The following is a 25800-nucleotide window of genomic DNA, read 5'->3' as shown; positions in this document are numbered from 1 at the left end:
GTATATAATTTGTAGTTATTTGTTAAGTTGAATGGAGTTTGTATGTATGGTATCAGTTAATTAAAATATACTAGTTTTCTTTTCTTTTTTTTTTTTTTTTTTTTTTTTTGAGAGGAAGTCTAGCTCTTGTCCCTCAGACTGGGTGCAATGGCGCTATCTTGGCTCACTGCAACCTCCGCCTCCCAGGTTCAAGTGATTCTCCTGTCTCAGCCTCCTGAGTAGCTGGGATTACAGGCACCTGCCACAACGCCTGGCTAATTTTTGTATTTTAAATAGCAACAGGGTTTCACCATGTTGGCCAGGCTGGTCTCAAACTCCTGACCTCAGGTGATCCGCCCGCCTTGTCCTCCCAAAATGCTGGGATTAGGTGTGAGCCACTGCACCCGGCCAAAATATACTAATTTTCTTATCCTTTGGAATCAATACCAGTTTATTAAACTACAGAACGAACCATTCTTCTCTAGTATGGCAGTAATATTTCTAACGAGTAGTTTGAAATGTAATGCCAACGATGACAGTTGGTCCAAATGAGCCCGCATTACCAAATTTCCATGTGACTTTGTGTTTTGAGTGTAGAAGGATGTGAATTACCATTAATGATGGTATATTGGTAATTATTTGAATGAATAACAAATTCATTCAGCTCTGACCATTGTTAAAAGACCTTGGTTTTCATTATTAAATATTTGTATTAAGTCAGACTTAATTTGGGGAGAAAGTGAAAAAGAATTCTAATTATCTTAGAAATCTGAGTAATATTACTGTTAAATAATAGTTTTTCTGTTTAAATAAAAGCAACTTCTACAGTGAAATGTCATCACCTTTAGTCTTTCAAAATTAAAAGGACTTAGCATGAACAAAAGTACAGAGACTCGTATAAAAAAAACTCTATAGACTGGGAAAAGTGGCTCACGCCTGTAATCCCAGCACTTTTGAGAGGCCAAAAGTCATCTCTACCAAAATACACAAAACTTGTGTTTTGGTGAAAACTCATCTCTACCAAAATACACAAAAATTAGGTGGGTATGGTGTGGTGTGCCTGTATTTCCAGCTACTCCGGAGGCTGAAGGGAGAGAAGGAGGCTGAGGTGGGAGAATCGCTTGAACCCAGGAGGCAGAGGCTGCAGTGAACCGAGATTCTGCCACTGCACTCCAGCCTGGGTGACAGAGTGAGACGCTGTCTCAAAAAAAACAAAACAAAACAAAAAAACTCTCTATATATCTATTTCTCAGATGCAACATTTTCAAGAATTTGCTATGAAGCTTTGTTTTCTTTAAATATTTGATGACAAATTTCCGACACTATTCCTTCATACTTCAGTATGCATGTCTGAAAAACAAGGATATTTTCTTACATAACCGAAGTAATTCCTTTATATTATCTAATACCCAGTTCACATTCAGATTTCTTGTCTCAAAAATACTGTTTTTACCGTTGTCCTGTTTGAATAGGATTTAAGTAAGACCTATTATTTTGCTGGTTATATCTCTTGAGTCTCTGTAATTCAGAACAGTTCTTACTCTATTCAAAAAAGATTTTTTGCTCCCATTCTACTTACTTGAAGGAAATGGTCAGTTTTGCTGTAAAATGTTCCACATTTTAGACTTTCTTTTTGGCTTATATTTAACCCAGTGATTCTCAACCTCTTTCTCCTTCATGATTTTTGTTGTTGTTGTTTTTAATTTTCTCTTGTAAGGGAACATTTAGCAATGTCTGGAGACATTTTTGGTTGTTACAACCTGAAGGAGTGTTGCTAACTGGCATTTAGTGAGTATAGGCCAGGGTTGCTGTTAAACATCCTAAATTACACAAGACAGCCCCAAACAACAAAGAATTATCTGGTCCAAAATGTTAATAGTGCTTTTACATTGAGAAACATTGATTTATCTTATTCCTGTATTTGCCTTACTAATTTTCAGGTACTGGAAGTTATTTACATGTCTAAAAGTTCTAGTAGATTATTGTTTATCGGGGGGACAAGAATTCTTTATAGGAGGTGCTGTGTATTTTATGTTGCATAAATTGGGGAAATGTTAGGTTTGTTTGTCCCACTTTTCGTAATTAAACAATGGGTTCAGGTAGTTAACAGCCTGATCCCTAAATGTAAAATTTAAAGTCACCTTTCCCAGAGCAGTGTGAAAGTTCAACCCCTTATTATTCCAGCATTGTATTTGCTGGTGGAAAGTATATTGGGCTAGTTAATTGGATAACTGGTCTCTTGGTGCTAGGTATTTAGAAATCTCCTATTTAAATAAAGGTCCTTGTGTCTGATTTTTTCGTCTGTAACGCTGAATTGAACCTGGTGATTTCTAAGCCTCTTGCATTTTGATGGTTCTTTATGCATAAACATCATTTCATAAAATATCCAGCTGACCAAAACAACACATTCAAACCACTTTAAATACAACTTTTAAAAAAGGCCAGTTGTAACTTTGATAACTTTTTTCCCCCTTAGAGAATACATTTAGTAAGGACATTTCTTTCCTTTGTCTTCTCTCTTCATGGAAGTTATTTATATATTTCATTTAAATAAAATATTTTCAAATACTTTCTTTTACATTTTTTTTTTCTTTTTTTCTGAGATGGAGTCTTGCTCTGTCGCCCAGGCTGGAGTGCAGTGGCTCGATCTCGGCTCACTGCAACCTCCACCTCCCGGGTTTAAGTGATTCTCCTGCCTCAGCCTTCCAAGTAGCTAGGATTATAGGAGTGCACCACCATGCCTGGCTAATTTTTGTATTTTTAGTAGAGACAGGGTTTCACCATGTTGGCCAGGCTGGTCTCGAACTCCCGACCTCAGGCAATCTGCCCGCCTCGGACTCCCAAAGTGCTGGGATTACAGGCGTGAGCCACCGTGCCCAGCTCAAATACTTATTTGAATTTCTTATTTGGACCATTTTTAATGTTTGTTATGTTCCAGAAGTTGGTTGTGATTCAAAATTATTTTTTTTTTCTGTAGAATAATATAATAAAAATGCGATAGGTTTCAGAGGGAAAATTCATTTTAGTTTTTAATCTGAACTGTCTCAGCTGGGGATGTGATATGGCAGAGAGGTGTATGCCCATAATTTAATAAAGGAATACTTATTTTTGTATGTTTATAAGATTGCATCTCTTTATGCCAGTCTCTCTTCACTTGTTTTGTAATGTAACATGAACTCTTTCCAGTTGGAAAAAGACGAACTGAAATTAAAGGAGGAAGTTCTCTTTTTCCTCGCTGAACTTTTATACCTCTTTTTCTTTCTCGTTACCTTATGCACTTTCTACCCTGTATTATGGTTCGTTTTTACACATGCTCATTAAAGAAGTAAGGTCCTACATAGCAAGGCTGGTATCATGCATTTCTTTATCTCCCATAGTATTAAACAGTATTTTTTACACGTAGAATGTTTGCAATAAATGTGTTTGTAATAAATCGATGAAGATAGCATTTTGCACCACCTACTACCTAATGTAAGATTCTGTATCTCCTCTAAGATCTATAAAATATACCTTTAGATGTATTTATTGTGATTACCCCTTTCTTCTCCAAATACACTAGAGCCTTTTAGAATCTGAAAGGGAAGAATCCCAAAATCATCTGGTAAATTTCACCTTCTTTACAGATTCTGACTTATTCAATAGTCACTTGAATCCTGACAGTGAGTTAGACACATTTCTAATTGCTGGATGTACATGACTAAACCAAAAAAAGTGTTTTTACAGAGCTTAGAAAGACTATATGTATAATATTAATGTGTAATAAATCTATGAAAAAAATTAGGCAGAATTGGGGGTCTAAAGTTATAGATGGCTGAGAGAGAGACTTGGTTAGGTCACAGGTAGCAGCTAAAGCAGTTCTGGTACTTAGGCCTTCATATTTTAACAGTGTCCTTGAAAGTAGCTCCTTCATTAATCATAAATGAGGGATGGGGAGGAAATAATAAATATTCATTCCTTTTCTGTCATTTTGATAGCCCCTCCCTTTTCTAAAGCTCTGTATAAGAATTTCATAGTCATTTGAATTTACAGTTTTTTAAGTTACCAAGTTTTGCATATAGTGAGAATAATGGGCCTAAGAATAACATAAGAACTTTTGTGGAGAAGCTTAAAGTCAGTAGAAAGTAAATGTTTCTGTATTTATTATATCTCATCAAGAGATGGAAATGCAATTTTCCTAGTAAGCTTTTACCAGGCTAGTTAGGATATCTGTGGCATAGGGGACTTTGTGTAAGACAGTCGCTTCTGATTGAAATTTGATATATTTTGTGATCTAACTTCTAACCTATCTTTTCAAACCTACAGTAAAACCCTGTGTTCTATCACATAGAAATTTTATACTTGCCAGTCCATGTTCCTTCTTTCTCTCCTCTTATACAAATTAATTGTTTTGGTCAAAATCTTTTTATATTATTCTTTATGCATGCAGTGTCTCCTTTGAACATCTTTAGCACCTCTGATCTCTACCTTTCATTAATCAGTTAACTATATACTGCTTTTTGATGTCTTCTACTTTCTAAAATGTTCATTTAAAATATTGTATTATGGTATTTCATCTATTCATTTTACCTGTTCAATTTCATACATTTGTTTATTTGCTTTTATCTTTTCTTATTAAATTGAAATAATTGTAAATATTTTAATAAATTTCAGATATTAGAAAATTTCATTAGGAAACAACTTTTTCTTTAGAAAGACTCATCTTCTAGACCTTTGTTTGACAATAAAAAAATATTTTTTAGTGCTATAATTTTGAATCACTCTTTGCTATGCCCAAAAATTTGCTTCCTGAAGTATAATAGTTTAGTCAGCCTTTAAAATTCTTCCTTTCTCATACTTTTACTACTACCTTTAAAGATAACTTAAAATTAGCCAGGCCTGGTAGTGCATGCCTATAATCCCGTCCTTTGGGAGGCCAAAGTGGGAGGATCACTTGAGCCCAGGAGTTCCACATCCTGTTGCTACAAAAATAAAAAATCAGCCAGGCGTGGTGTGTGCCTGTAATCCCAGCTACTTGGGAGGCCGAGGCAGGAGGATTACTTGATCCCAGGAGTTTGAGGCCAGCTTGGGCAACACAGCCAGACTATCCATGTCTCTTTAAAAAAAAAAAAAAAAAAAAATATATATATATATATATATATATATATATATACACACACACACACACACAGATATATATATATACAGATATATATCTACACAGATATATACAGATATATATATACAGATATATATATACACACACATATATAATTTAAAATATACATAATTTTTAAAAATTGTTTTTGTATTTTTTATCTCCTTGTCATAAGGAGTTATAGATTAATTAAAGTTAATGTAGAACAAAATTTTATGAAATTTAAAAAATATTTACAGAATGTTTTTAGAATGTTTATTTGTGTATAAAATATTTGAAATCTCAAATGTTATTCCATGTTAAACTGCTTTAGTTTAATGGAACTTTGTAGAGAAACTTATATTATTTCTTCCCAGATTTAACATTTAGTATTAAATGTTTTGATTAATTATAGCAGTATTCCTGGTTACTTGATAGTTGACTTTTCAAGATGGAATCAGTATCGTTTCTGAGGTTATGATGGTTAAGGATTTATTCCTTAAGTTGTCTTTTTTATTATTGACCTTCTGGATACTAGGCATGAGCGTGATTGTATTCTAGCTTATTAGTTATTTTTACATCTATTTTAGTTATTGCAGTGTTAGTAGCACCTTAGATTTGTGAAATAAACTGATCATTTCGGTGATATTTTATATAATAATTACCAATTTTTATCAGTAAGCAGAAAAGAATATGTTTTAGTACCTATTTGTAAGTAGCACTGTGATAGGGAATATCAAAACAAAACTTTACCCCTGTCTTAGGAGTTTGTTATTTTATAATTCTTCAAATTTCTTTTAATTGAATCGGCTAGACTTATATCAGTGTTTCTTAACACAGTAAATAGACCCCTCAGGGCCCAGAAACCATTTCAAGGTGTCCCATGAGGTCAAAACTATTTTTATCATAATATTGAGATGTTACTTGACTTTTTTACTATGTTGACATTTACAATGATGGTGCAAAAACAGTGGTGGGTAAAACTTATGGACCCGAAGGCCATGGAAACAAACTGTGTTGATATGATTGTATTTTTCACTACCACGCGCTTGAAGTTAAAAAAAAAAAAATGCTAGTTTAAGAATATCCTTGATGAAGCGATAAAATTATTAATTTTATGAAAACTCCCCCTTTGAATGCATGTTCTTTCAATATTACTGTGTGTAACAAAATGGGAAGTACACATAAAGCACTTTTGCTGCATACAAAAAGTAAAGTGTTTGTCTGGAGGAAAAATAACTGCAATTTTTTTAGATGGGAGGTGAATTAGCCTTTTTTCCCCCATGAAATGTCATTTTTATGGTAAAGTACAAATGAAAAACTACAGTTATCAAACTTGAATATTTGGCAAATGCTCCTCTAAAAATGTTTGAAGTGAGTCTGTCACTTTAAGGAAAACAACAATACTTGTTGCCAACGATAAAGTTAAGCTTTGAAGCACAAATTAGAATTTTGGAACTTGTTTGCCTAGTCTTGACAGCTTTCCAGTACTTAAAGATTTTTTGGATGAAATCAGTGGTGATATTAATGAATGTGATTTTTTGATAGTGATATTTGTTACTTAATTTCCAATATGGTAAATATCAAGAAATATAGGGTTTATATAAAGTCCTTGGTAGTTCAGTACTTCATTGAGTCCTGAAAGCAAAACATTTAAAAACTGCTGATTTAGTTAGGTCTTCTATTCACAGTTAGAGTTTTCACAACCTAAGCATCACACTCAACCCTACATATACCTAATAACCAAATTAAAGTAGAAAAGAATATTAGTAAAGAAAATTAGGCTGCATATGAGAAATAAAGTTTTGAATTCTTCCACAAAAAAAATTTTCTTCTTTTGTTAATCAACAAGCTTAGATGTCATGTTAAACTTTTTAGGGTTGCACTGTGTTTACCATTGTTAATTATGTTAACATATTTTTTCCCTCCCCTGCTTTCTTTTTATTTCTCTCCCCTCTTTTCCTTTCGCTGTTCATTTCTCCCTTCCTCCCTCTTTTTGCATTTGTTTTATAGGTGGAGTCCTTCATTTTGGATCAGGATGATTTGGAAAATCCAATGCTGGAAACAGCTTCCAAGTTGCTCTTATCAGGTACTGCTGATGGTGCAGACCTCAGGACAGTAGATCCAGAAACACAGGCTAGACTGGAAGCTTTACTAGAAGCTGCAGGTATGTACTCTACATAGTAATAAGTCTACCTTGTTATGTAAAGTTGCACATCAATCTAATAAAAGCTCTTGTTAAAAATGAATGATATTGGGTATTTAGAATGATACTATTAATAAAGGTTAATTGATTACTTTCTGCTGAATTACATGGAGCATTTTACTAAAGCATATTGTAATTTTCATTACCAGAGTAAAGTCCACATGCTACAGTTGACCTTATAGAGAGAGATTTTTCAGTTGAGTTTGATTATTCGTGAATTATGTATTTGTGAATTTGCCTACCTGCAAAAATGCATTTTAACTTCAAAATCAGTACTAGCAGTCTTTCATAGGCATGTGTAAAGCAGTGGAACATTTGAATCACCCTATATGCATGCTACCAGTAGAAGTCAAACAAAGTGATGCTCTACATTCTTGTTTCAGCTCTCCTGCTATAAATAAGTGTCCTTTTGTGGCCTATTTAATTCCAGGTTTTACACATTTTTGTGATTTTTGTTGGTGTTAATTTTTTAATTTTTTATTTTTGTGGGTAGGTAGTAGGTGTAAGTATTTATGGGATACATGAGATACTTTGATACAGGCATGCAATGCATAATAATCACATCAGGGTAAATGGGCTATCCATCACCTCAAGCATTTATCCCTTGTGTTACAAACAACCCAATTATTCTCTTTTAGTTATTTTTAAGTGTACAATTAAATTATTTTTGACCATAGCCACTCTGTTGTGCTAGCACATACTAGGTCTTATTCATTTTTTCTAACTTTTTTTTTTTTGATACTCATTAACCATCCCCACTTCCCCACCCCCACTGCACCAACTACCCTCCCCAGCCTCTGGTATTCATCCTTCTACTCTATCTTGGCTATTGTGAATAGTGCTGCAATGAACATGGGAATGCGGATACCTCTTCAATATACTGATTGCCTTTCTTCTGGGTGTACACCTAGGAGTGGGATTGCTGGGTCATGTGGTAGCTCTATTTTTACTTTTGGGAGGGACCTCCAAACTGTTCTCCATATGGTTGTATTAATTTACATTCTCACCAATAGTATACGAGGATTCCCTTTTCTCCACATCCTCTCCAGCATTTGTCATTGCCTGTCTTTTGGATAAGTCATTTTAACTGGTGTGAAATGATATCTCATTATAGTTTTGATTTGCGTTTTTCTGATGATCAATGATGTTGATACCTTTTCATATGTGTATTTGCCGTTTATATGTCTTCTTTTGAGAAATGTCTATTCAAATCTTTGGCCCATTTTTGGATCAGATTATTAGATTTTTTTTCCTATTGTTTGAGCTCCTTATATATTCTGGTTATTAATTCATTGTCAGCTGGGTAGTTTGCAAATATTTTCTCCCATTCTGTGGTTGTCACTTCAGTTTGTTGATTTTTTTTTTTTTTTTTTTTTTTCCTGTGCAGAAGCTTTTAACTTGATGTGATCCCATTTGTCCTTAGTTGCTTTAGGAGCCCATGCTTTTATGGTATTACTCAAGAAATCTTTGCCCGTTCTAATGTCCTGGAGAGTTTCCCTAATGTTTCCTTTTAGTAGTTTCATAGTAGAGGTCTTATGTTTAAGTCTTGAATCCATTTTGATTCTATTTTTGTATATGGTGAGAGATTGGGGTCTAGTTTCATTCTTCTGCATATGGATATCCAGCTTTCCCAGCACCATTTATTGAAGAGACTGTTCTTTCCCCACTGGATGTTCTTGGCAACTTTGTCAAAAATGAGTTGGCTGTAGATGTATGGATTTATTCCTGGGTTTTCTATTGTATTCCGGTGTTCTGTATGTGTACTTTTATGTGACAATCATGACATTTTGGTTACTATAACTCTGTAGTATAATTTGAAATCAGGTCATGTGATTCTTTCTAGTCTTGTTCTTTTTGCTTAGGATACCTTTGGCTATTCTGGATCTTTTGAGGTTCCTTGTAAATTTTAGGATTGTGATATGGTTTGGCTCTGTGTCCCCACCCAAATCTTACCTTGAATTGTAATCCCCATTATCCCCATGTGTCAAGGGAGGAGCCCAGTGGGAGGTGATTGGATCATGGGGACATTTTCCCCCATGCTGTTCTTATCATAGTGAATGAGTTCTCACAAGATCTGATGGTTTTATAAGGGGCTCTTCCCCTTCCGCTCCTCACACTTCTCTCTCCTGCTGCCATGTGAAGAAGGTCCTTGATTCCTCTTCACCTTCTGCCATGATTGTAAGTTTCCTTAGGCCTCCCAGCCATGTGGAACTGTGAGTCAATTAAACCTCTTTTCTTGATAAATTACCCTGTCTCAGGTATTTATAGCAATGTGAAAACAGACCAATATAGATTGCTTTTTCTACTTCTGTAAATAATGTCATTAGTATTTTGATAGGAATTGCATTGACTCTGTAAGTTGCTTTGGGTAGTATGTACATTTTAACAGTATTGATTCTTCCAACCCATGAACATGGAATATTTTCCCATTTTTCTTGTGTCCTCTTCAATTTTTTGCATCAGTGTTTTATAGTTTCTGTTGTAGAGATCTTTCACTTCTTTGATTAAGTTCCTTCCTAGGTATTTTATTTTATTTGTAGCTATTGTAAATGGCATTACTTTCTTAATTTGTTTTTCAGATTGTTGGTTCTTGGCATATAGACATGGTACTGGGTTTTGTATGTTGATTTGTTTCCTGCAACTTTGCTGAATTTATCAGTGTTAATAGTTTTTTTGCTGAAGTCTAGGTTTTTCCAAATATAAGATTATATTATCTGCAAGCAAAGATAATTTCACTTCTTTCTTATCAGTTTGGTTGTCTGTTTCTCTTGTCTGATTGCTCTGGCTAGGACTTGCAGTACTGTGTTGAATAGAAATAGTGAAAGTGGGCATCCAGATCTTGTTCCAGTTCTCGGGGGGATGCTTTCAACATTTTCCCATTTAGTATAATGTTGGCTGTTGGTTTGTCATAGATGGCTTTTATTACCTTGAGATATGTCCCCTCTATGCCAATTTTGCTAAAGGTTTTAATCATAAAGGGATGGCTGGATTTCATCAAATGCTTTTTCTGCATCATTGAGATGATCATGCAGTTTTTGTTTTTAATTCCTTTTATGTGATGTATCACACTTATTGACTTGCAGGTGTTAAACCATCCCTGCATTCCTGGTGTGAAACCCATTTGATCAAGGTATATTATCTTTTTGCTATGCTATTGGATTCTGTTAGCTAGTATTTTGTTGAGGATTTTTGCATCTATATTCATCAGGGATCTGTAGTTCCCTCCCTCCCTCCCTCCCTCCCTCCCTCTCTCCCTCCCTCCCTTCCTTCCTTCCTTTCTCCCCTCCCTTCCCTCTGCCTTCCTTCTCCCTTCCACTCCCCTCCCCTCCTCTCCTTTCTTGGTTTTGGTATTAGGGTGATACTGGCTTCATAGAATGAATTAGGGAGGATTCCCATTTACCCTGTGGGTTCTGCTGAAGAAAGTTTGTGCCCAGTTGAAATTATTATGAAATTCAGTTGGAAGCTTTTTTCACCCTGTGACCCCTCCGTAATTCTGCTGGCTGCCTTCCCTGAGGGCCCTATCAGATGCAGTCAGGGATGGCTTCCCTGGGCTCGAGCTGGAGACTGGGTGTGCTTACAAGGCTCTTCCCACTGCTGCTTCTACCTTTATATTTCATGTGGCTCCCTATATTCATTTTTGTTATAGGTGAGGTTAAATCCTTCTCCTGTGATCTGGATTTTCAGATTCCCCAGTGGACATGTGTGTTTGGAGACAGGTTTTCCTGCTCTCGTACTTTGGGAACTCACAGTTATTTGACTGTCTTGCAGAATTTGCAGCGATGTGTCACTTCTTTCAGAGAATCTGTGAATTCTTTTGGTTTTCCTGGTAATGTTCCTGCAGTGGTTCTTAGAGCCAGAGTTTGTGGTGTGAGTCTCCACATGCTATTCTGCCCATCCAAGTGGGAGCTGCACATTAGCCCTGTCTCCTCTCCTCTCTGCCATCTTTCTTTCTAAGTCCAATGTTTCTTTGTTGATTTTCTCTGTAGAAGATCTGTCCAATGCTGAAAGTGGAATGTTAAAGTCTACAGCTGTTTTTATATTGGGGTTCTATCTTTACCTTTAGCTCTAGTATTTGCTTTATATAGCTTTGTGCTCCAGTGTTAGGTGCATATGTATTTAAAATTGTTATATCCTCTTTCTTAATTGACCCCTTTATCATTATGTAATGATCTTGTCTCATATTTTTGTGTTGAAATCTATTTTGTGCAATGTAAGTATAGCTACTCTTACTCTTTTTTGGTTTCCAGTGGCCTGGAATATCTTTTTCAATCCCTTTATTTTCACTCTGTATGTATCTTTATAGGTAAAGTGTGTTTCTTGTAGGCAACAGGTCATTGGGTCTTGTTTTTTATCCATTCAGCCTCTGCATGTGTTTTGATTGTAGTCCTTTAAGTCCATTTACATTCAGTGTTGTTATTGATAAGTGAAGACTTACTCCTGTCATTTTGTTATTTGTTTTCAAGTTGTTTTGTATTGTTATCTTCCTTCTTTCCTTCCTGCCTTTTAGTGAAAGTGATTTTCTCTGGTGATATGCTTTAATTTCTTGCTTTTTATTTTTTATATCCATTGTATGTTTTTTGATTTGAGGTTACCATGAGGCTTGCAAATACTATCTTATAACCCATTATTTTAAGCTGATAACAGCCTAACACCACTTCCGTAAACAAATTTAACAAGGTAAAATAAAACCAATGACTCGACACCTTAAGTTTGTCCCCCTACTTTTTAACTTTTTGTCATTTCTATTTATATCTTACTGTGCTGCATATGCCTTGAAAAGTTGTTGTAGTTATTATTTTTGATTGGTTAATCTTTTAGTGCTTCTACTTAAGGTAAGAGTTAACACACCACAGTTACAGTGTTATAATATTCTCTGTACTTAATATTATCAGTCAGTTTTGTACCTTCAGATGATTTCTTTTTGCTCATTAACATTCTTTTCTTTCTGATTGAAGAAATCTCTTTAATGTTTCTTATAAGACAGAAGTGGCGATGATGAAATCTCTCAGCTTTTGTCTGGGAAAGTTCCTCTTTCTCCTTCATGTTTAAGGGATATATTTGCCAGATGTACTATTATAGGATAAAATTTTTTTGCCTTCAGTACTTTATGTCATGCCACTCTCTCCTGGGCTATAAGGTTTCCACTGAAAAGTCTGCTGCTAGATGTATTGGAGCCCCACTGTATTTTATTTGTGTCTTTTTCTCTTGCTGCTTTTAGGATCCTTACCTCCTTGACCTTTGGAAGTTTGATTATTAAGTGCCTTGGGGTAGTCTTCTTTGGGTTAAATCTGCCTGGTGTTCTGTAACCTTCTTGTACTTAAATATTGGTATCTTTCTCTAGGTTTGGGAAGTTCTCTGTTACTATACCTTTACCTTATAAACTTTCTACCACTATCACTTTCTTTACCTCCTCTTTAAGGCCAATAACTTTTAGATTTGCCATTTTGAGGCTGTTTTCTGGATCTTGTAGGCATGCTTCATTCTTTTTTATTCTTTTCTTTTTTTGTCTCCTTCGACTGTATTTTCAAATAGGCTGTCTGCAAGCTCACTAATTCTTTCTTCTGCTTAATCAATTCTGCCATTAAGAGACTCTGATGCATTCTTCACTGTGTCTGTTGCATTTTTCAGCTCCAATATTGCTGCTTGATTCTTTTCAGTTATTTCAATCTCTTTGTTAGATTTATCTGATAGAATTCTGAATTCCTTCTCTGTGTTATCTTTAATTTCTTTGAGTGTCCTCAATACTGTTTTGATTTTTCTTTCTGAAAGGTCACATATCTCTGTTTCTCCAGAATTGGTCCCTAGTGCCTTACATAGTTCATTTGGTGAGGTCATGTTTTCCGATGGTCGTGATCCTTGCAGATGTTTGTTGGTGTCTGGGCATTGAAGAATTAGGTATTTATTATAGTCTTCACAGTCTGCGCTTGTTTGTACCTGTCCTTCTTTGGAAGGCTTTCTAAGTATTTGAAGGGACTTGGGTATTGTGATCTAAGCCGTGTCTGCATTGGGGAGCACCCCAATCCCAGTATCGCTATGATTTTTTATGGATTCATAGAAGTACCACCTTGGTGGTTTTATTTAAGATCTAGAAGAATTATCTGAATTACCAAGTAGAGACTCTTCTTCTCTTTTCTTTCTCCCAAACAAATGGAGTCTCAGTCTCTCTCTCTCTCTCTCAATCTCTCTACCCCGAGCCACGTGGAGCTGGGGTTGGGGTGACACAGGTACCCCTGTGGCCACCACCACTGGGACTGTACTAGGTGAGACTTGAAGCCAGCAGATCACTGGGTCTCACTCAATGCCCGTTGTGACTGCTACCTGGCTACCACCTATGTTTGCTGAAGGCCCTAGGGCTCTATAGTCAGCAGGTGGCAAAGCCAGCCAGACTTGTTTTTTCCCCTTCAGGATGGCAGGTTCCCCTAGGCCCTGAGCTGGTTCAGAGATGCCATCTGGGAGCCAGGGACTGAGGTGAAAAACCTTGGAAATCTATCTAGTGAGGGTCTATTGTACTGTGTCTTTGCTGGCACTCAAACCACGATATACAGTCCTTCCCACTCTTCCTCTTTCCACAGGTAAGGAGTCTCAGCCCATGGCCGCCACCACCAGAGACCCACAGGGAGTACTGCCAGGCTACTGCCAGGCTCCCGCCAATGTGCAGTTAAGGCCCAAGGGCTCTTCAGTCAGCTTGTGATGAAAGCTGCCAGGCCTGAGACTCACCCTTCAGAACAGTGGGCCCCCTCTCTCCCAGGACAGCTCCAGAAATGTCATCTAAATGCCAAGCCTTGGAATAGGAGACCGCAAGAGTCTACTTTCTACTTAACAGCCCCCCCCCCCCCCACCCCAACTGTGCTCTCACTGTTGCCACCATAGCTGGGAATATGCTGGTTCTCACATGAAGCCAGCACATCCCAGAGTCTCAACCGAGGCAGGTGGCATACTACTTGGGTGTCACTGCTGGTTCTTCAGGGCCCAAGGGCTCTTTAGTCAGTAGGTGATGGATCCTTCCAGGGTTGGGTTATTTTCTTCAAGGGAGCAGGTTCCCTTCTGGCATAGGGTGTGTGTAGAAGGATTGTCCAGGAGCTAGGGTCTGGAATGGGGGGCCTCACGAATCTGACTGGTGCCCTATCCTACTGTGGCTAAGCTTGTATCCAAGATGCAAGACCAAGTTGTCTCTGCTCTTCTCTCTCAAGCAGAAGGAAGGGGTCTCTTTTGGAGCCTTAAGCTGTGCTGCCTGAGGTTGGGAGAGGGGTGACTCAAGCACTCCCTTAACCCAAGTGGTGGCTCAGGAAGTTGCCTGCTCCCCATCCCCAGTCCAGTGACTCCAAGTCCATCTTGGCACTAGGACTTGCCTAGGAATTGCAGTCCTGTGGCTTAGACTGCCCCTCAGCTTCACTTAGGGCCCCAGAGCACTGCAGCCTGTGTTGACAGGGCTTGCTGGAAGTCAAGTTTGGACTGCTGGGATGGACAATTTCCTTGTGGCTAGGGCTGGTTCAAATGCTCCCTCCATGAGCAGGCATCAGCTGAGGTCAGCCTGTTTCTGCTCTCTGCTGTGACCGGGCAGCACTGAGTTCAATGCAAAGGCTCACAGTTGTTGTGCTCTCCGTCTTACAGTTGCACAGTTCTTTGCACCATGTGGGGAGCTGCTAGGGGATTAGGGAGGGGTGTCATTGACAATTCAAAACTGTCTTTTCTACCCTCTTTAATGCCTATTTCAGCAATACGAAGTCAAAACCAGGCGCTGTGTGTGCTCACCTGATTTTGGGTTCATATGAAGATGCTCACTTTGTGTAGATAGTTGCCAAACGTGGGGAGGGGTGGGGAGATCACTAGAGCCCCCTATTCAGCCATCTTACTCCATCTATCTCGGTGGTGAAGCCAGCCAGACTTGTTTTTTTCCCTTCAGGGTGGCAAGTTCCCCTAGGTCCTGAGTTGGTCTAGAGAAGCCATCTGGGAGCCAGGGACTGAAGTCAAAAACCTTAGAAATCTGTCTGATATTTTGTTGTACTGTGTCTTAGCTGGCACTCAGACCATGATGTACAGTCCTTCCCACTCACTGTTTAAAATGGCGCCCAAGCATAGTGCTGTCTAGTGTTCCTAAGTGTGAGAATGCTGTGATGTGCCTTTTGGGAAAAACATGTTTTAGGTTCAGGCATGAGTTTTACTGCTGTTGGCTGTGAGTTCAATGTTAATGAATCAACAACATATATTAAATAAGTTATATTTTACATCATGGAATGCCATGCAGCCATAAAAAAGAATAAAATCATGTCCTTTGCAGCAACATGGATGCAGCTGGAGCCCATTATCCTAAGTGAATTAAAGCAGGAACAAAAAACCAAATGCCACGTTATTACTTATAAGTGGGAGCTGAACATTGAGTACACATGGACATTAAGAAGGGAACAATAGGCACCAGGGCCTACTTGAGAATGGGAGGAAGGTGAGGATTGAAAAGTTACTTATCAGATACTATGCTCATTACCTCGGTGATGAAATAATCTGTACCCTGAACCCCCACAACATGCAATTTACCCACATAACCAACTTGCATGTATACCCGCTGTACCTAAAATGAAAGTTGGAAGGACACACACAAAAAAGGTACATTTAAACAGAAACACACATAAAACAGGGTTATGTGCATTAATGACAATGCTGTGGCCAGGGGCTGGCTAACGCTGTATTTCTCCCAGGAGCAGTGGTTGAGTATAGTATTTGCTAATTCCGTGTTTCTAGCGACTTAACATAACTACTGTGAATAACTGAATAATGAGAATTGACGATATGTAATTTTCCCCACTTGTTTGTTAGAGACTGTAGGCTGAAACCTTCTCATGTGAATCATCGTGGTATTTTTGTGAAGTGGATCATTATATTATCCCCATAGGAACAATGTTTTAATTAGGGAGTATATATATATACACAATCAAATATTTAGCACTATATATCATATCTTAAATATAAGGCGGTGATAATGAAATCTCTATAATCATTTTAAAGACATAATGTTTTCTTAGGTTTTGTAAAGTAGACATAAATACACTATGAACACTAATTTTTCGTGATTTAAGAACCCCAGTGCACTACCTATTATACATGCAATGCATGTAAACTGCTACTTTATTATAACATAAAACTGACCTAATACTGTTCAATAATGCTTTCAGTAAACATCTTGTAATACAGTAATTTTTTTTTTTTTTTTTTTGAGACAGAGTCTCACTCTGTCCCCCAGGCTGGACTGCAGTGGCGCTATCTTGGCTCACTGCAAGCTCCGCCTCCTGGGTTCACACCATTCTCCTGCTTCAGCCTCCTGCTGTAGTTGGGACTACAGGCGTCCGCCACCATGCCTGGCTAACTGTTTGTATTTTTAGTACAGACGGGGTTTCGCTGCGTTAGCCAGGATGGTGTCGATCTCCTGACCTTGTGATCCACCCGCCTCAGCCTCCCAAAGTGCTGGGATTACAGACTTGAGCCACTGTGTCCAACCAGTATTTAAATATTTGAAGGACTCATGGTTAAACTTGATTTCCATCCAAGGTAAAATTCTAGAATGGATTATTAAAAGGATCTTAACCAAATAGACTTGTAAACATAATCAGGGCATGTGCACGGTCCTGTCTTGGAGTAAAGAAAACTACTTGTACAGAAGAGTAGAGACCCAATTTAGCATTTTCCAGCAATTTGACGTTGCTCTAGAAGTTTATGAGAGAGAAATGCAGATTATGAAATTATTTAAAAATATACCTCAGAGGAGCAGGGAATGTTTCTCCTGAAGACAAGAAGACTCAGGTTGAATAAAGTGTTCTTCACATGCTTAAGAGACTGTCATATAGATTTGTTTTCTGTGGCCCCAAGAAGCACAACAAGATTCAAAGATGTTACATGGAAGTAGATTTTACATAAAAGCTGATTTTTGGAGATAAGGTACCTTTTCATACGATGCAAATAGTTGCTTCATTTTTCTAAGTTGTGTAATTATTTCTATTTTTTATATTTTCTTTATGGTAGCTAACAAGCTAGCCTTCCCCCTACTTCCCTTCCTTTCTCCACCTCTCTTTCACTTTTCCTCTCCCTCACTCCTTTATTTCCTTCTCTTTTTAAATGGAAATTTTCACATACAAATCTAAGAGAATAGCGTAATGAAACCTGTGTATGTTTATCCATCATCCAGCTTCAGCAGCCTTCAGTGTACAAGCAGTCTTTTTTCATATCTGCCTATTACCACCTTGCTGACATCGCCACCTATGTTAATTTAAAGCAAATCTAAGCACCATACCATTTCATATATATAAATATTTTAGTATGTATCTGTAAATTAAGAGTGTTTAAAAAGAAATATAGCCATAATACTATTTCAGATTTAAAGGGAAAAAAAGTAATTCCTTAATATTGCCAGTATCCTGTCAATGTTGAGATTTCTTCAATTATTTTCTGTCTTTTTACAGTTGGTTTAAATCAGGATCCAAACAAGGTTTACATAGTTTTAATGTTAATTATTTTTCTTAAATATATACACATACTATGTACCCATGAAATTAAAAATTAAAAAAATTTGTTTTAAGTTTAATCATAACAGTTCCTCTTTTTTTTTTCTATTTATTTGTTGAAGAAATAATCACTTCTCTCACTTTATGGATTTTGCCAGTTGTGCTTCTTTGTGTTATATTTCCTATTTTAGATCCAGATACTTGATCAAATTCAGATTTATTCTGATTTTGGCAAGAATAGTCATTCATAATGCTGTATATTTCCTTATGTATTACATAGGCACTGTCTGGTTGCTTCTCTTTTTGTGATGTTGAGATTGAACAAAGTTTAGGTATCCAATATGTTTCTTGAGAAAGGATGCTTGAGAGGTAAAATTTTTTAGACTGTCTGAAAATGCCTTTCTTACTATCCTCATACTTGATAGTTTAGCTAGGTACAGAGTTCCAGTTTAAAAAACCACTCTCAGACCTTTAAAGTTACTAAACTTCTGGTGTTGCCAAGCTTATTTATGACTTACCCTGTCTCTGTACCACTTGTCCCTATTCTCCTTCCCCAAAGCTTTATAATTTTGGCATTATAAAATTTCAGTCTCATTTTCAATACTTTGGTTGGCTTTTCGTATTTAAGATTTTCTTCAGATGTCTGGTGATCCTTGGGTTCTGTTTTTAGTCTATAGCAATGCCATAAAAAGCTAAATTGGAAAGTCTGGATGCATGTTTTGTTGGTTCATTTCACTATACAGCATGGATTAGTTTTCTATTGCAGCATAACAATTTACTATAAATATAGTGGTGTGAAACAACGCCCATTTATTATCTCTTAAATTTCTGTGAGCCAGACATCTGGGGACAGCGTGGCTGGATTCTCTTGCTTATGGTCTCAAGGCTGAAATCAGTTATCCTATGTTCCTTATCTGTAGGCTGCAGGTGAACATTTACTTCCAAATTTATTGTTATTGGTAGCAGAATTTAGTTCCTTGCAATTGTAGAACCAAGATCCTGATTTTTTTATGGGCTGTCATCTCCATAAGGTTGCCCACATTCTTTGACATGTGGCACCCTCCATCTTTAAGTCAGCAGTGGCAAATAGAATCCTTCTTGTGCTTTTAATCTCTGACTTCCTTATCTCCAACCAGCCAAAGAAATCTCTGCCTTTCACAAACTCATTTGATTGGGTCAGGCCCACCAGGGTAACCTCGCTGTCTTTAGGTCAACAATGCTGTATAACGTAACTTAATTTTGGGAGTAAAATCTGTCAAATTCACAGTCCCAAGGTTGTAGGATGTGTACATCAGGGACGGGTAACCTTGGGATCATTTTATTAGACACACACCTGCCAGTGTTTGTCTTCTGAATAATTAACCCAGCTACCATACTTCTGACAGTGGGAGCTGACAGTGGGAATGGGGCTGAGGATTTCACTACTTATCATGTAAACTTTCACTTAATGCTTTTATGTAGTACTTCATGTCATCCTCCTGTATACCTGATATCTCCTAGTCCAAGGCCTTTCTAGTTTGGTTTCTTTAGAGAATAGTCACCTGGCTGTTTAGTTTGGCAATGAAAACTTGTGTCTGATTACTCCTCACAAGTGTTCAGCTGGTCTCCCTTTTTTCTAACCAAAGCCTCATCCCGTATCTGGTACATCTCATACATGACTCATGTTGGGCTAATGGTCTGTTTCTCTTTTGATAGTGGTGTTTCAGTTTATTCTGTTCTATAAGTTAGTTAGATCTCTGGTTTACTTTCTTTTTACATTTTAGCTTATATATTTAGCTTATATACAGATTTTTCCTAGTTTTGCCATAGATGGAATTTCTCCTGCATTTTAGCCCTCTGAGTAAGTTCTGAGAGGAAAATAATTATGCATTCAATTATCTTAAAATCAGATAATATTTAATAAGTTTAATAAATAGTGTTAGTAATATTAATAATTTTATTATAAAATAATAATATAAATAACATTTTAATGTGCCCTCTATCTGAATTTCTATGGTTTTGTTGTTCAGTTGATTAAATGAGAGAATTTGGAAATAATAATCTGGTCATTTTGTTTTTTTTTTTTTTCCTTTGGAGAGAGTCTCATTTTGTCACCCAGGCTGGAGTGCAGTGGCACAATCTTGGCTCACTGCAACCTTCACCTCCCGGGTTCAAGCGATTCTCCTGCCTCAGCCTCCCAAGTAGCTGGGACTGTAGGCGCATGCCACCATGTCCAGCTAATTTTGTGTATTTTTAGTAGAGATGGGGTTTCACCATGTTGCCCAGGCTGATCTCCAACTCCTGAGCTCAGGAAATCCACCCGCCAAGTAGTAGGATTACAGGCGTAAGCCACCGCACCCAGCCCTTTTCTGTTTTTTGATCTTCACTTTAACATTCAATAGCTGGGTAAGACCAGAAAAAAAAGAATCACCATAATTCAGGGTAGTTAGAATAAATTAATTTTTGATTACTGTTAATTCATTCAAAAGGTTACCATCTATGTCTTTGGTTTCTTCCTAGTTACATTTATTAAAATAGTTATCTTTACTTGTGAAGATACAAGAAGTTCATAAAAATTTAAACTGAGATTTTTTTTTTCTTTTTAAAACCGTGGTTAGTTTTTACTGAGCCAGATCTGTCCTCTTGCCTAGTTCCTGTTGCTATCACTGACAAATATTTGTTATTTTTGTCAGTGATCTCAGATGGCTGAAAAATTGGAGCTAATTTCTTTCATGTGGAAATTCTTCTGTGATCTTGATCTCAATAGTGCCTTCATATATTTAACCAAAAGATGATCTATTAAATATTGTAGTAGATTCAGAATATAGTATGACTTTTAATATTAGTGACATAAATTATACAATAGGTATCAGTCTTATCAGACCAAGACAGTTTTTATTCTTTTTACATCTTAACTGTAGCAGATATGCAATTTGACTACTCTGAACATTTTTTTATGGCTATAATCATAAAGGCTTCTTGGCAGATTTATTTTTGGTTTTGTGAGATATAACATTTGATATGTTAGTTTTTTAATTAAAGAAAAGCATAAAAATATATCTAAAAGTACTAATCTAAAAATCATTCAGGATGGCAACAGAAAAAAATATTTTAAAGGCAGAGATGGTTAATAACCACCCGTATGAAACCTAATTGTTGCTTTTGCAGATATCTCTATAAAGCATGCTTACCCCTAACCTTTTTATTCTAACTTGGTGCTTAATCTAGGCTGTCTATTTTATTATAAAGTGCACTATAAAAGTATACACTTTCAAAACTTTAAACATGAAACTTATGCGATATTATTGAACACCTTTCACTGTTACATACTTATCTGTGCAGATATGTTTATTACCAAGTGAGTGGTCCTTTTTGTTTCTTAGTTAACTAGTTTGTTGTAAAACCTATAATAGCCTTTCTTTAATGTGCATTGGAATCATATGGGGATCTTTTTTAAAATGCAGGTTTTGGATCAGTACATCGTAGGGCCTGAGATTCTGCATTTCTGACAAGCTCCCAAGCGATAGCAGTGCTTCTATTCAGTGGACCACATGTTGGATAGCAGGGTTCTGTAATATCCATCATAACATTAGAGGTAAAGGTTTTTAATCCTAGCTGTTTATCAGAATTGCCTTAGAGCCTTTAAAATATGTAGATGCCAGGCCCTGCTTTCTACTTACTGAATTGGATCCCCAGATGTAGAAAAGCTCAGCATCTATATATTTGAAAAGCACTACAGGGGGCTGGATCACACGAGTAAACCTAGCCCTTTGGGAGGCCGAGGCATGTGGATCACTTAAACCAGGAGTTCAAGACCAGCTTGGGCAACATAGTGAGACCCTGTCTCTACCAAAAAAAAAAAAAAGCAATTAGCCAGGCATGGTGACATGCGCCTGTGGTCCCAGGTGCTTAAGAGGCCAAAGTGGGGGATCACTTGGGCCCGGGAGGTCGAGGCTGCAGTGAACCATGATCATGCCACTGTACTTCAGCTTGGGCAACTGGGTGAGACCCTATCTTAAAAAAAAAAAAAAAAAAAAAAAAAAAAAAAAGCACCACAAGTGATGCTGATGGGCAGCTTGGATTAAGCACCACTGAATTAAAATAATAAAGGTTAGGGGTAAGAATGTTGCATGCTTTATAGGGATATCTGAAAGAGCAACAGTTAGATTTCATGTAGATGGTTACTAACCATCTCTGCTTTTGAATTTTTTTTTTTAATTTTGCAGTTCTGAATGGTTTTCAGATTAGTACTTTCAGATGATTTTAAGTATATGTGATAAGTTGTAGACGTAACTCATTTATAGCTTATCTTTTATATATAGTCTAGAATGCCTTTTTAGGCCATATTTTGTTCACAGGTGATAGCCCAGTAAACATTCTTAAGCAAAAATAGACATTGGCCTGATGAAGTGGTTTACACCTGTAATTGGGAGCACTTTGGGAGGCTGAAGTGGGAGGATCACTTGAGACTAGGAGATCTAAACTACCCTACACAACATAATGAGACCCTACCTCTACAAGAAAGTTTAAAAATTAGCTGGGTGTCCTGCTGCGGTGGCTCACACCTATAATCCCAGTACTTTGGCATGCTGAGGCTGGAAGATTCCTTATGCCTAGGAGTTCGAGACTAGCCTGGGCAATGTAGTGGGACCCCGATTCCTCCAAAAAGTAAAATAATTAGCCAAGCATGGTAGTGCACACCTATATTTCCAGCTACTTGGGAGCCTGAGGCAGGAAGATTTTGAACCCAGGATGCTGAGGCTGCAGTAAACTGTAATCGTGCCATGCACCCAGCCTGGGTAACAGAGCAAGACCCTGTCTGAAAAAAAAAAAGAAAAGAAAAATCAGCCTAGTGTGGTGGTGTGAGCCTATAATTCCAGCTACTGGGAGGCTGAGTTGGGCGGATCATTTGAGCCCAAGAGTTCAAGACTGCAGTGAGCTATGATTATGCCACTGTACTCCAGCTTGGGTGACAGAATAAGACCCTGTCTCGAAAAAATATATATATAAATTTAAAAAAATAAAATGTAGACATTTCCCAAATCATAGAGATGGTGCTAGCTTCTGGCACTACTGGCGTCAATGAGTCAAAAATAATTTTATCAGGACTCTGTCCCCTTCTCTTTCTGTATCTCTGTTCTCTATGTTGACTTTATTTTGGGCAGTCTTTTTCTGTATGTGGTGACAAAAGTGGCTAAATAGCTTATGACTCACATCTTACCAATTTAGCAACCTTTGAATATACGTTCTTTCAGAGATATGACAGAGTCTAATTGTTCCATCATAGGCCAAAGACCTGTTTCTGGCACCAGAGGGTCACAGGATCAAGTACCTATGAACCACATGGAATGAATAAAATTATTAGAAAACTGGAGAAGAATGATTTCTCAAAAGATGCTGGGCAGCCAATATATATGTCTACTCTACCATTTGGAGGTTATTTGTTAACATACACAGTATAGCTTTAAGTAACTTGAATTTTGCTTTGTTTCTCCTTTTTGGTGTGTCCATATTGGTGTGAAAATAATATAATAGGAATAGGAAAATTGTCCACGGCTGATGGTAAAGCCTTTGCAGATCCTGAAGTACTCCGGAGGTTGACATCGTCTGTTAGTTGTGCGTTGGATGAAGCTGCTGCTGCACTTACCCGTATGAGAGCTGAAAGCACAGCAAATGCAGGGCAGTCGGACAAGTAAGTACATTTTTGCTGCCATCAGTATGAAATCATTTTCTTAAAAATAATAACAAATAGCTAACATTTACTGAGCATTTATTTTGTGCCTGGCTGGCACTGTGCTAACCACTTAACATGTGATGTCTTTTTAGAGTCACAAAAACTTTATAAGGTATAGATTTTGTTTTTACTCCCATTTTACAGATGAAAAATTAAAGAGAGGTGAGTAACTTAAGCAAGATCAAATAGATAATAAGTGGCAGAGCACCAGTGTCTTTCCGACTGCAAGGCTGATGGCCTAGTCAATATGTTATAAAAGACTTTTTGCTTATTTAGATTTTTTTTAAATGTATTGGTGACAAAGAAGTAAATGTTTTACAGTTAGGCTATTTTACAGTTCATTTGCATAGTTCTGACCATTTTAAAGGGTAAAGCTTTTTATTTATTTGCTTTCTGAAGTCTTAAAAGAAGTTATAGATCTAGTTCCTATAACTTGAATGTGAGTCCAGGGACTTTATTTTTTTATATCCTATAATTCCTTGTATATAGATAGCACTTTACAGTTAGTAAGGGCTCAGTAAATGTTTTGTGACATGGCATTTTAAGCTGTTCTGATGATGTTATCCAATAAAAATCACACCATCTCATATATAAGCACAATTATGGATGTATATTGAAAAATAGAAGCCAGGTGCAGTGGCTCACACCTGTAATCTCAGCACTTTGGAGGCCGAGGCAGGCAGATCACCTGAGGTCAGGAGTTCGAGACCAGCCTGAGCAACATGGAGAAACCCTGTCTCTACTAAGAATACAAAAATTAGCCAGGTGTGGTGGCGCATGCCTGCAATCCCCACTACTCGGGAGGCTGAGGCGGGAGAATCGCTTGAACCTGGGAGGCGGAGGTTGCAGTGAGCTGAGATTGCACCATTGCACTTTAGCCTGGGCAACAAGAGCGAAACTCCGTCTCAAAAAAAAAATAAAAAGTGACAAGAAAAATGGATAGATACTTCAAGGAAGCAACTAGAAAAGAATCATTAATAGATGTTACATTTTCAACCCTTGGTGGCTTCTTTTTGCCTCCTCTAATAAAATGAAGCCATTTTATTTATTTTAGCAATTGCCTTAAAACAGTTGAGAACATCTGAATATTCTATTTGGGATTAGAGAGCAAATTATAGCATTTAAGAATTCTTTGTTGTCTAATGGTGTTTTCATACAACATTTTTAAGAGCATAAAAGAGAGGTTAGATAGTATTAACAAGGTCATGAATTTGCTGTTTCTCTTGACTCTTTATTAGTGTTCATTCATCTAGATTTTTGTGTTTGTATTAACTTGCTTTACCATTCTTCTCATAGGTTGACTCCCTTCTTTAGTTAACCTCGGTTTCTATTCCATAGTAAATGTTCAGTTTTACTAGCCTACAATATCATTGGTAATCTCCAAATATTTTTTAATGTGGTGCCTACTAAGACTGGCAAAAGAAAAAATTAAAACACCTTGAAGGGTATACTAAAACCAGTTCAAGAAGGAAATAGAATACAAAAATAAAAAGTCACAGATGATTTTGCATTGAAAATACTGGAATTTAACAGCAAAAAAAAATAGAACATATTTCTGAGAATTATATTTATTCAACAAAGTTTGAGAAAGATGGTGGACTTAAGTGCAGTGAGTACTATGTACCACATTTTTATATTAGTTAAGGACAGTGCCATGTGCCAGGCTTAATATGCCCTTCGCCCACAAGTTCTTAAGTTCAGCTGTTGCTAGAGTAGATCCTGTAAGGTTGTTTTAAAGCTGGTATACACACATGGAAATTGAATGAAAAATTCAAATGATAATGTAGATTAGGGTATATGCATAAAGAAGTGAAAGAGACAGAGAGAGACTACTTTGAAAGACAGAAAAGGTATGCTCTTATACAGGAAATGTCTTATGAGAAGGATTTGTTCTAAACATGCTTAAAAATGATAGAGAACATTGAGTCTAGGGACTGTCAGTGTCCTGTGAAATGGGAAATCAGAAGAGATGTTTAAAAGATAAATTTATTTAATACTGGTCGAGACTTTCACTTTTGGTAAGGGGACAATACAATTAACATGTAAATAAAATATATAGTATGGCACATAATAATATAATAACTATGGGAAAAATTGAAAGGGAAGTGCTAAGGCAGTGTTGGGGTTGGAGGTCATCTTAGTTCATTTTCTGTTGCGTGTAACAGGATTCCCGAAACTGGGCAAGAAAAGGAATTTATTTCTTACAATTATGGAGGCTGAGAAGTCCATGGTCAAGAGGCTGCATCTGGTGAGAGCCTTCTTGCTGGCAGGGACTCTGTGCAGAGTCCTGAGGCAGCAC

General features: G+C 37.1%; 1 protein-coding gene across 11 annotated transcripts in view; it reads left to right on the top strand.

Moving 5' to 3' along the window:
* The window catches only part of ANKRD17 (ankyrin repeat domain 17), a 182866-nt gene that overhangs the window by 73097 nt on the left and 83969 nt on the right, over nucleotides 1-25800 (top strand). For 10 of the 11 annotated variants that reach the window (XM_054554050.2, XM_054554049.2, XM_054554044.2 and 7 more), the window contains exons 2-3: nucleotides 7106-7259; nucleotides 23303-23459. In XM_054554050.2, coding sequence (XP_054410025.1) covers nucleotides 7106-7259; nucleotides 23303-23459 — 311 coding nt within the window. Of the gene's footprint in view, nucleotides 1-7105; nucleotides 7260-21269; nucleotides 21363-23302; nucleotides 23460-25800 lie in introns of those variants that run through there. The other variant, XM_063723455.1, reaches the window with a different exon arrangement.

Source organism: Pongo abelii, chromosome 3 (genome assembly GCF_028885655.2).
Source record: "Pongo abelii isolate AG06213 chromosome 3, NHGRI_mPonAbe1-v2.0_pri, whole genome shotgun sequence".
NCBI classification, from domain to species: domain Eukaryota; kingdom Metazoa; phylum Chordata; class Mammalia; order Primates; family Hominidae; genus Pongo; species Pongo abelii.
Note: the sequence above shows the minus strand (reverse complement) of the source record. Positions and strands in the feature narration are given on the sequence as shown.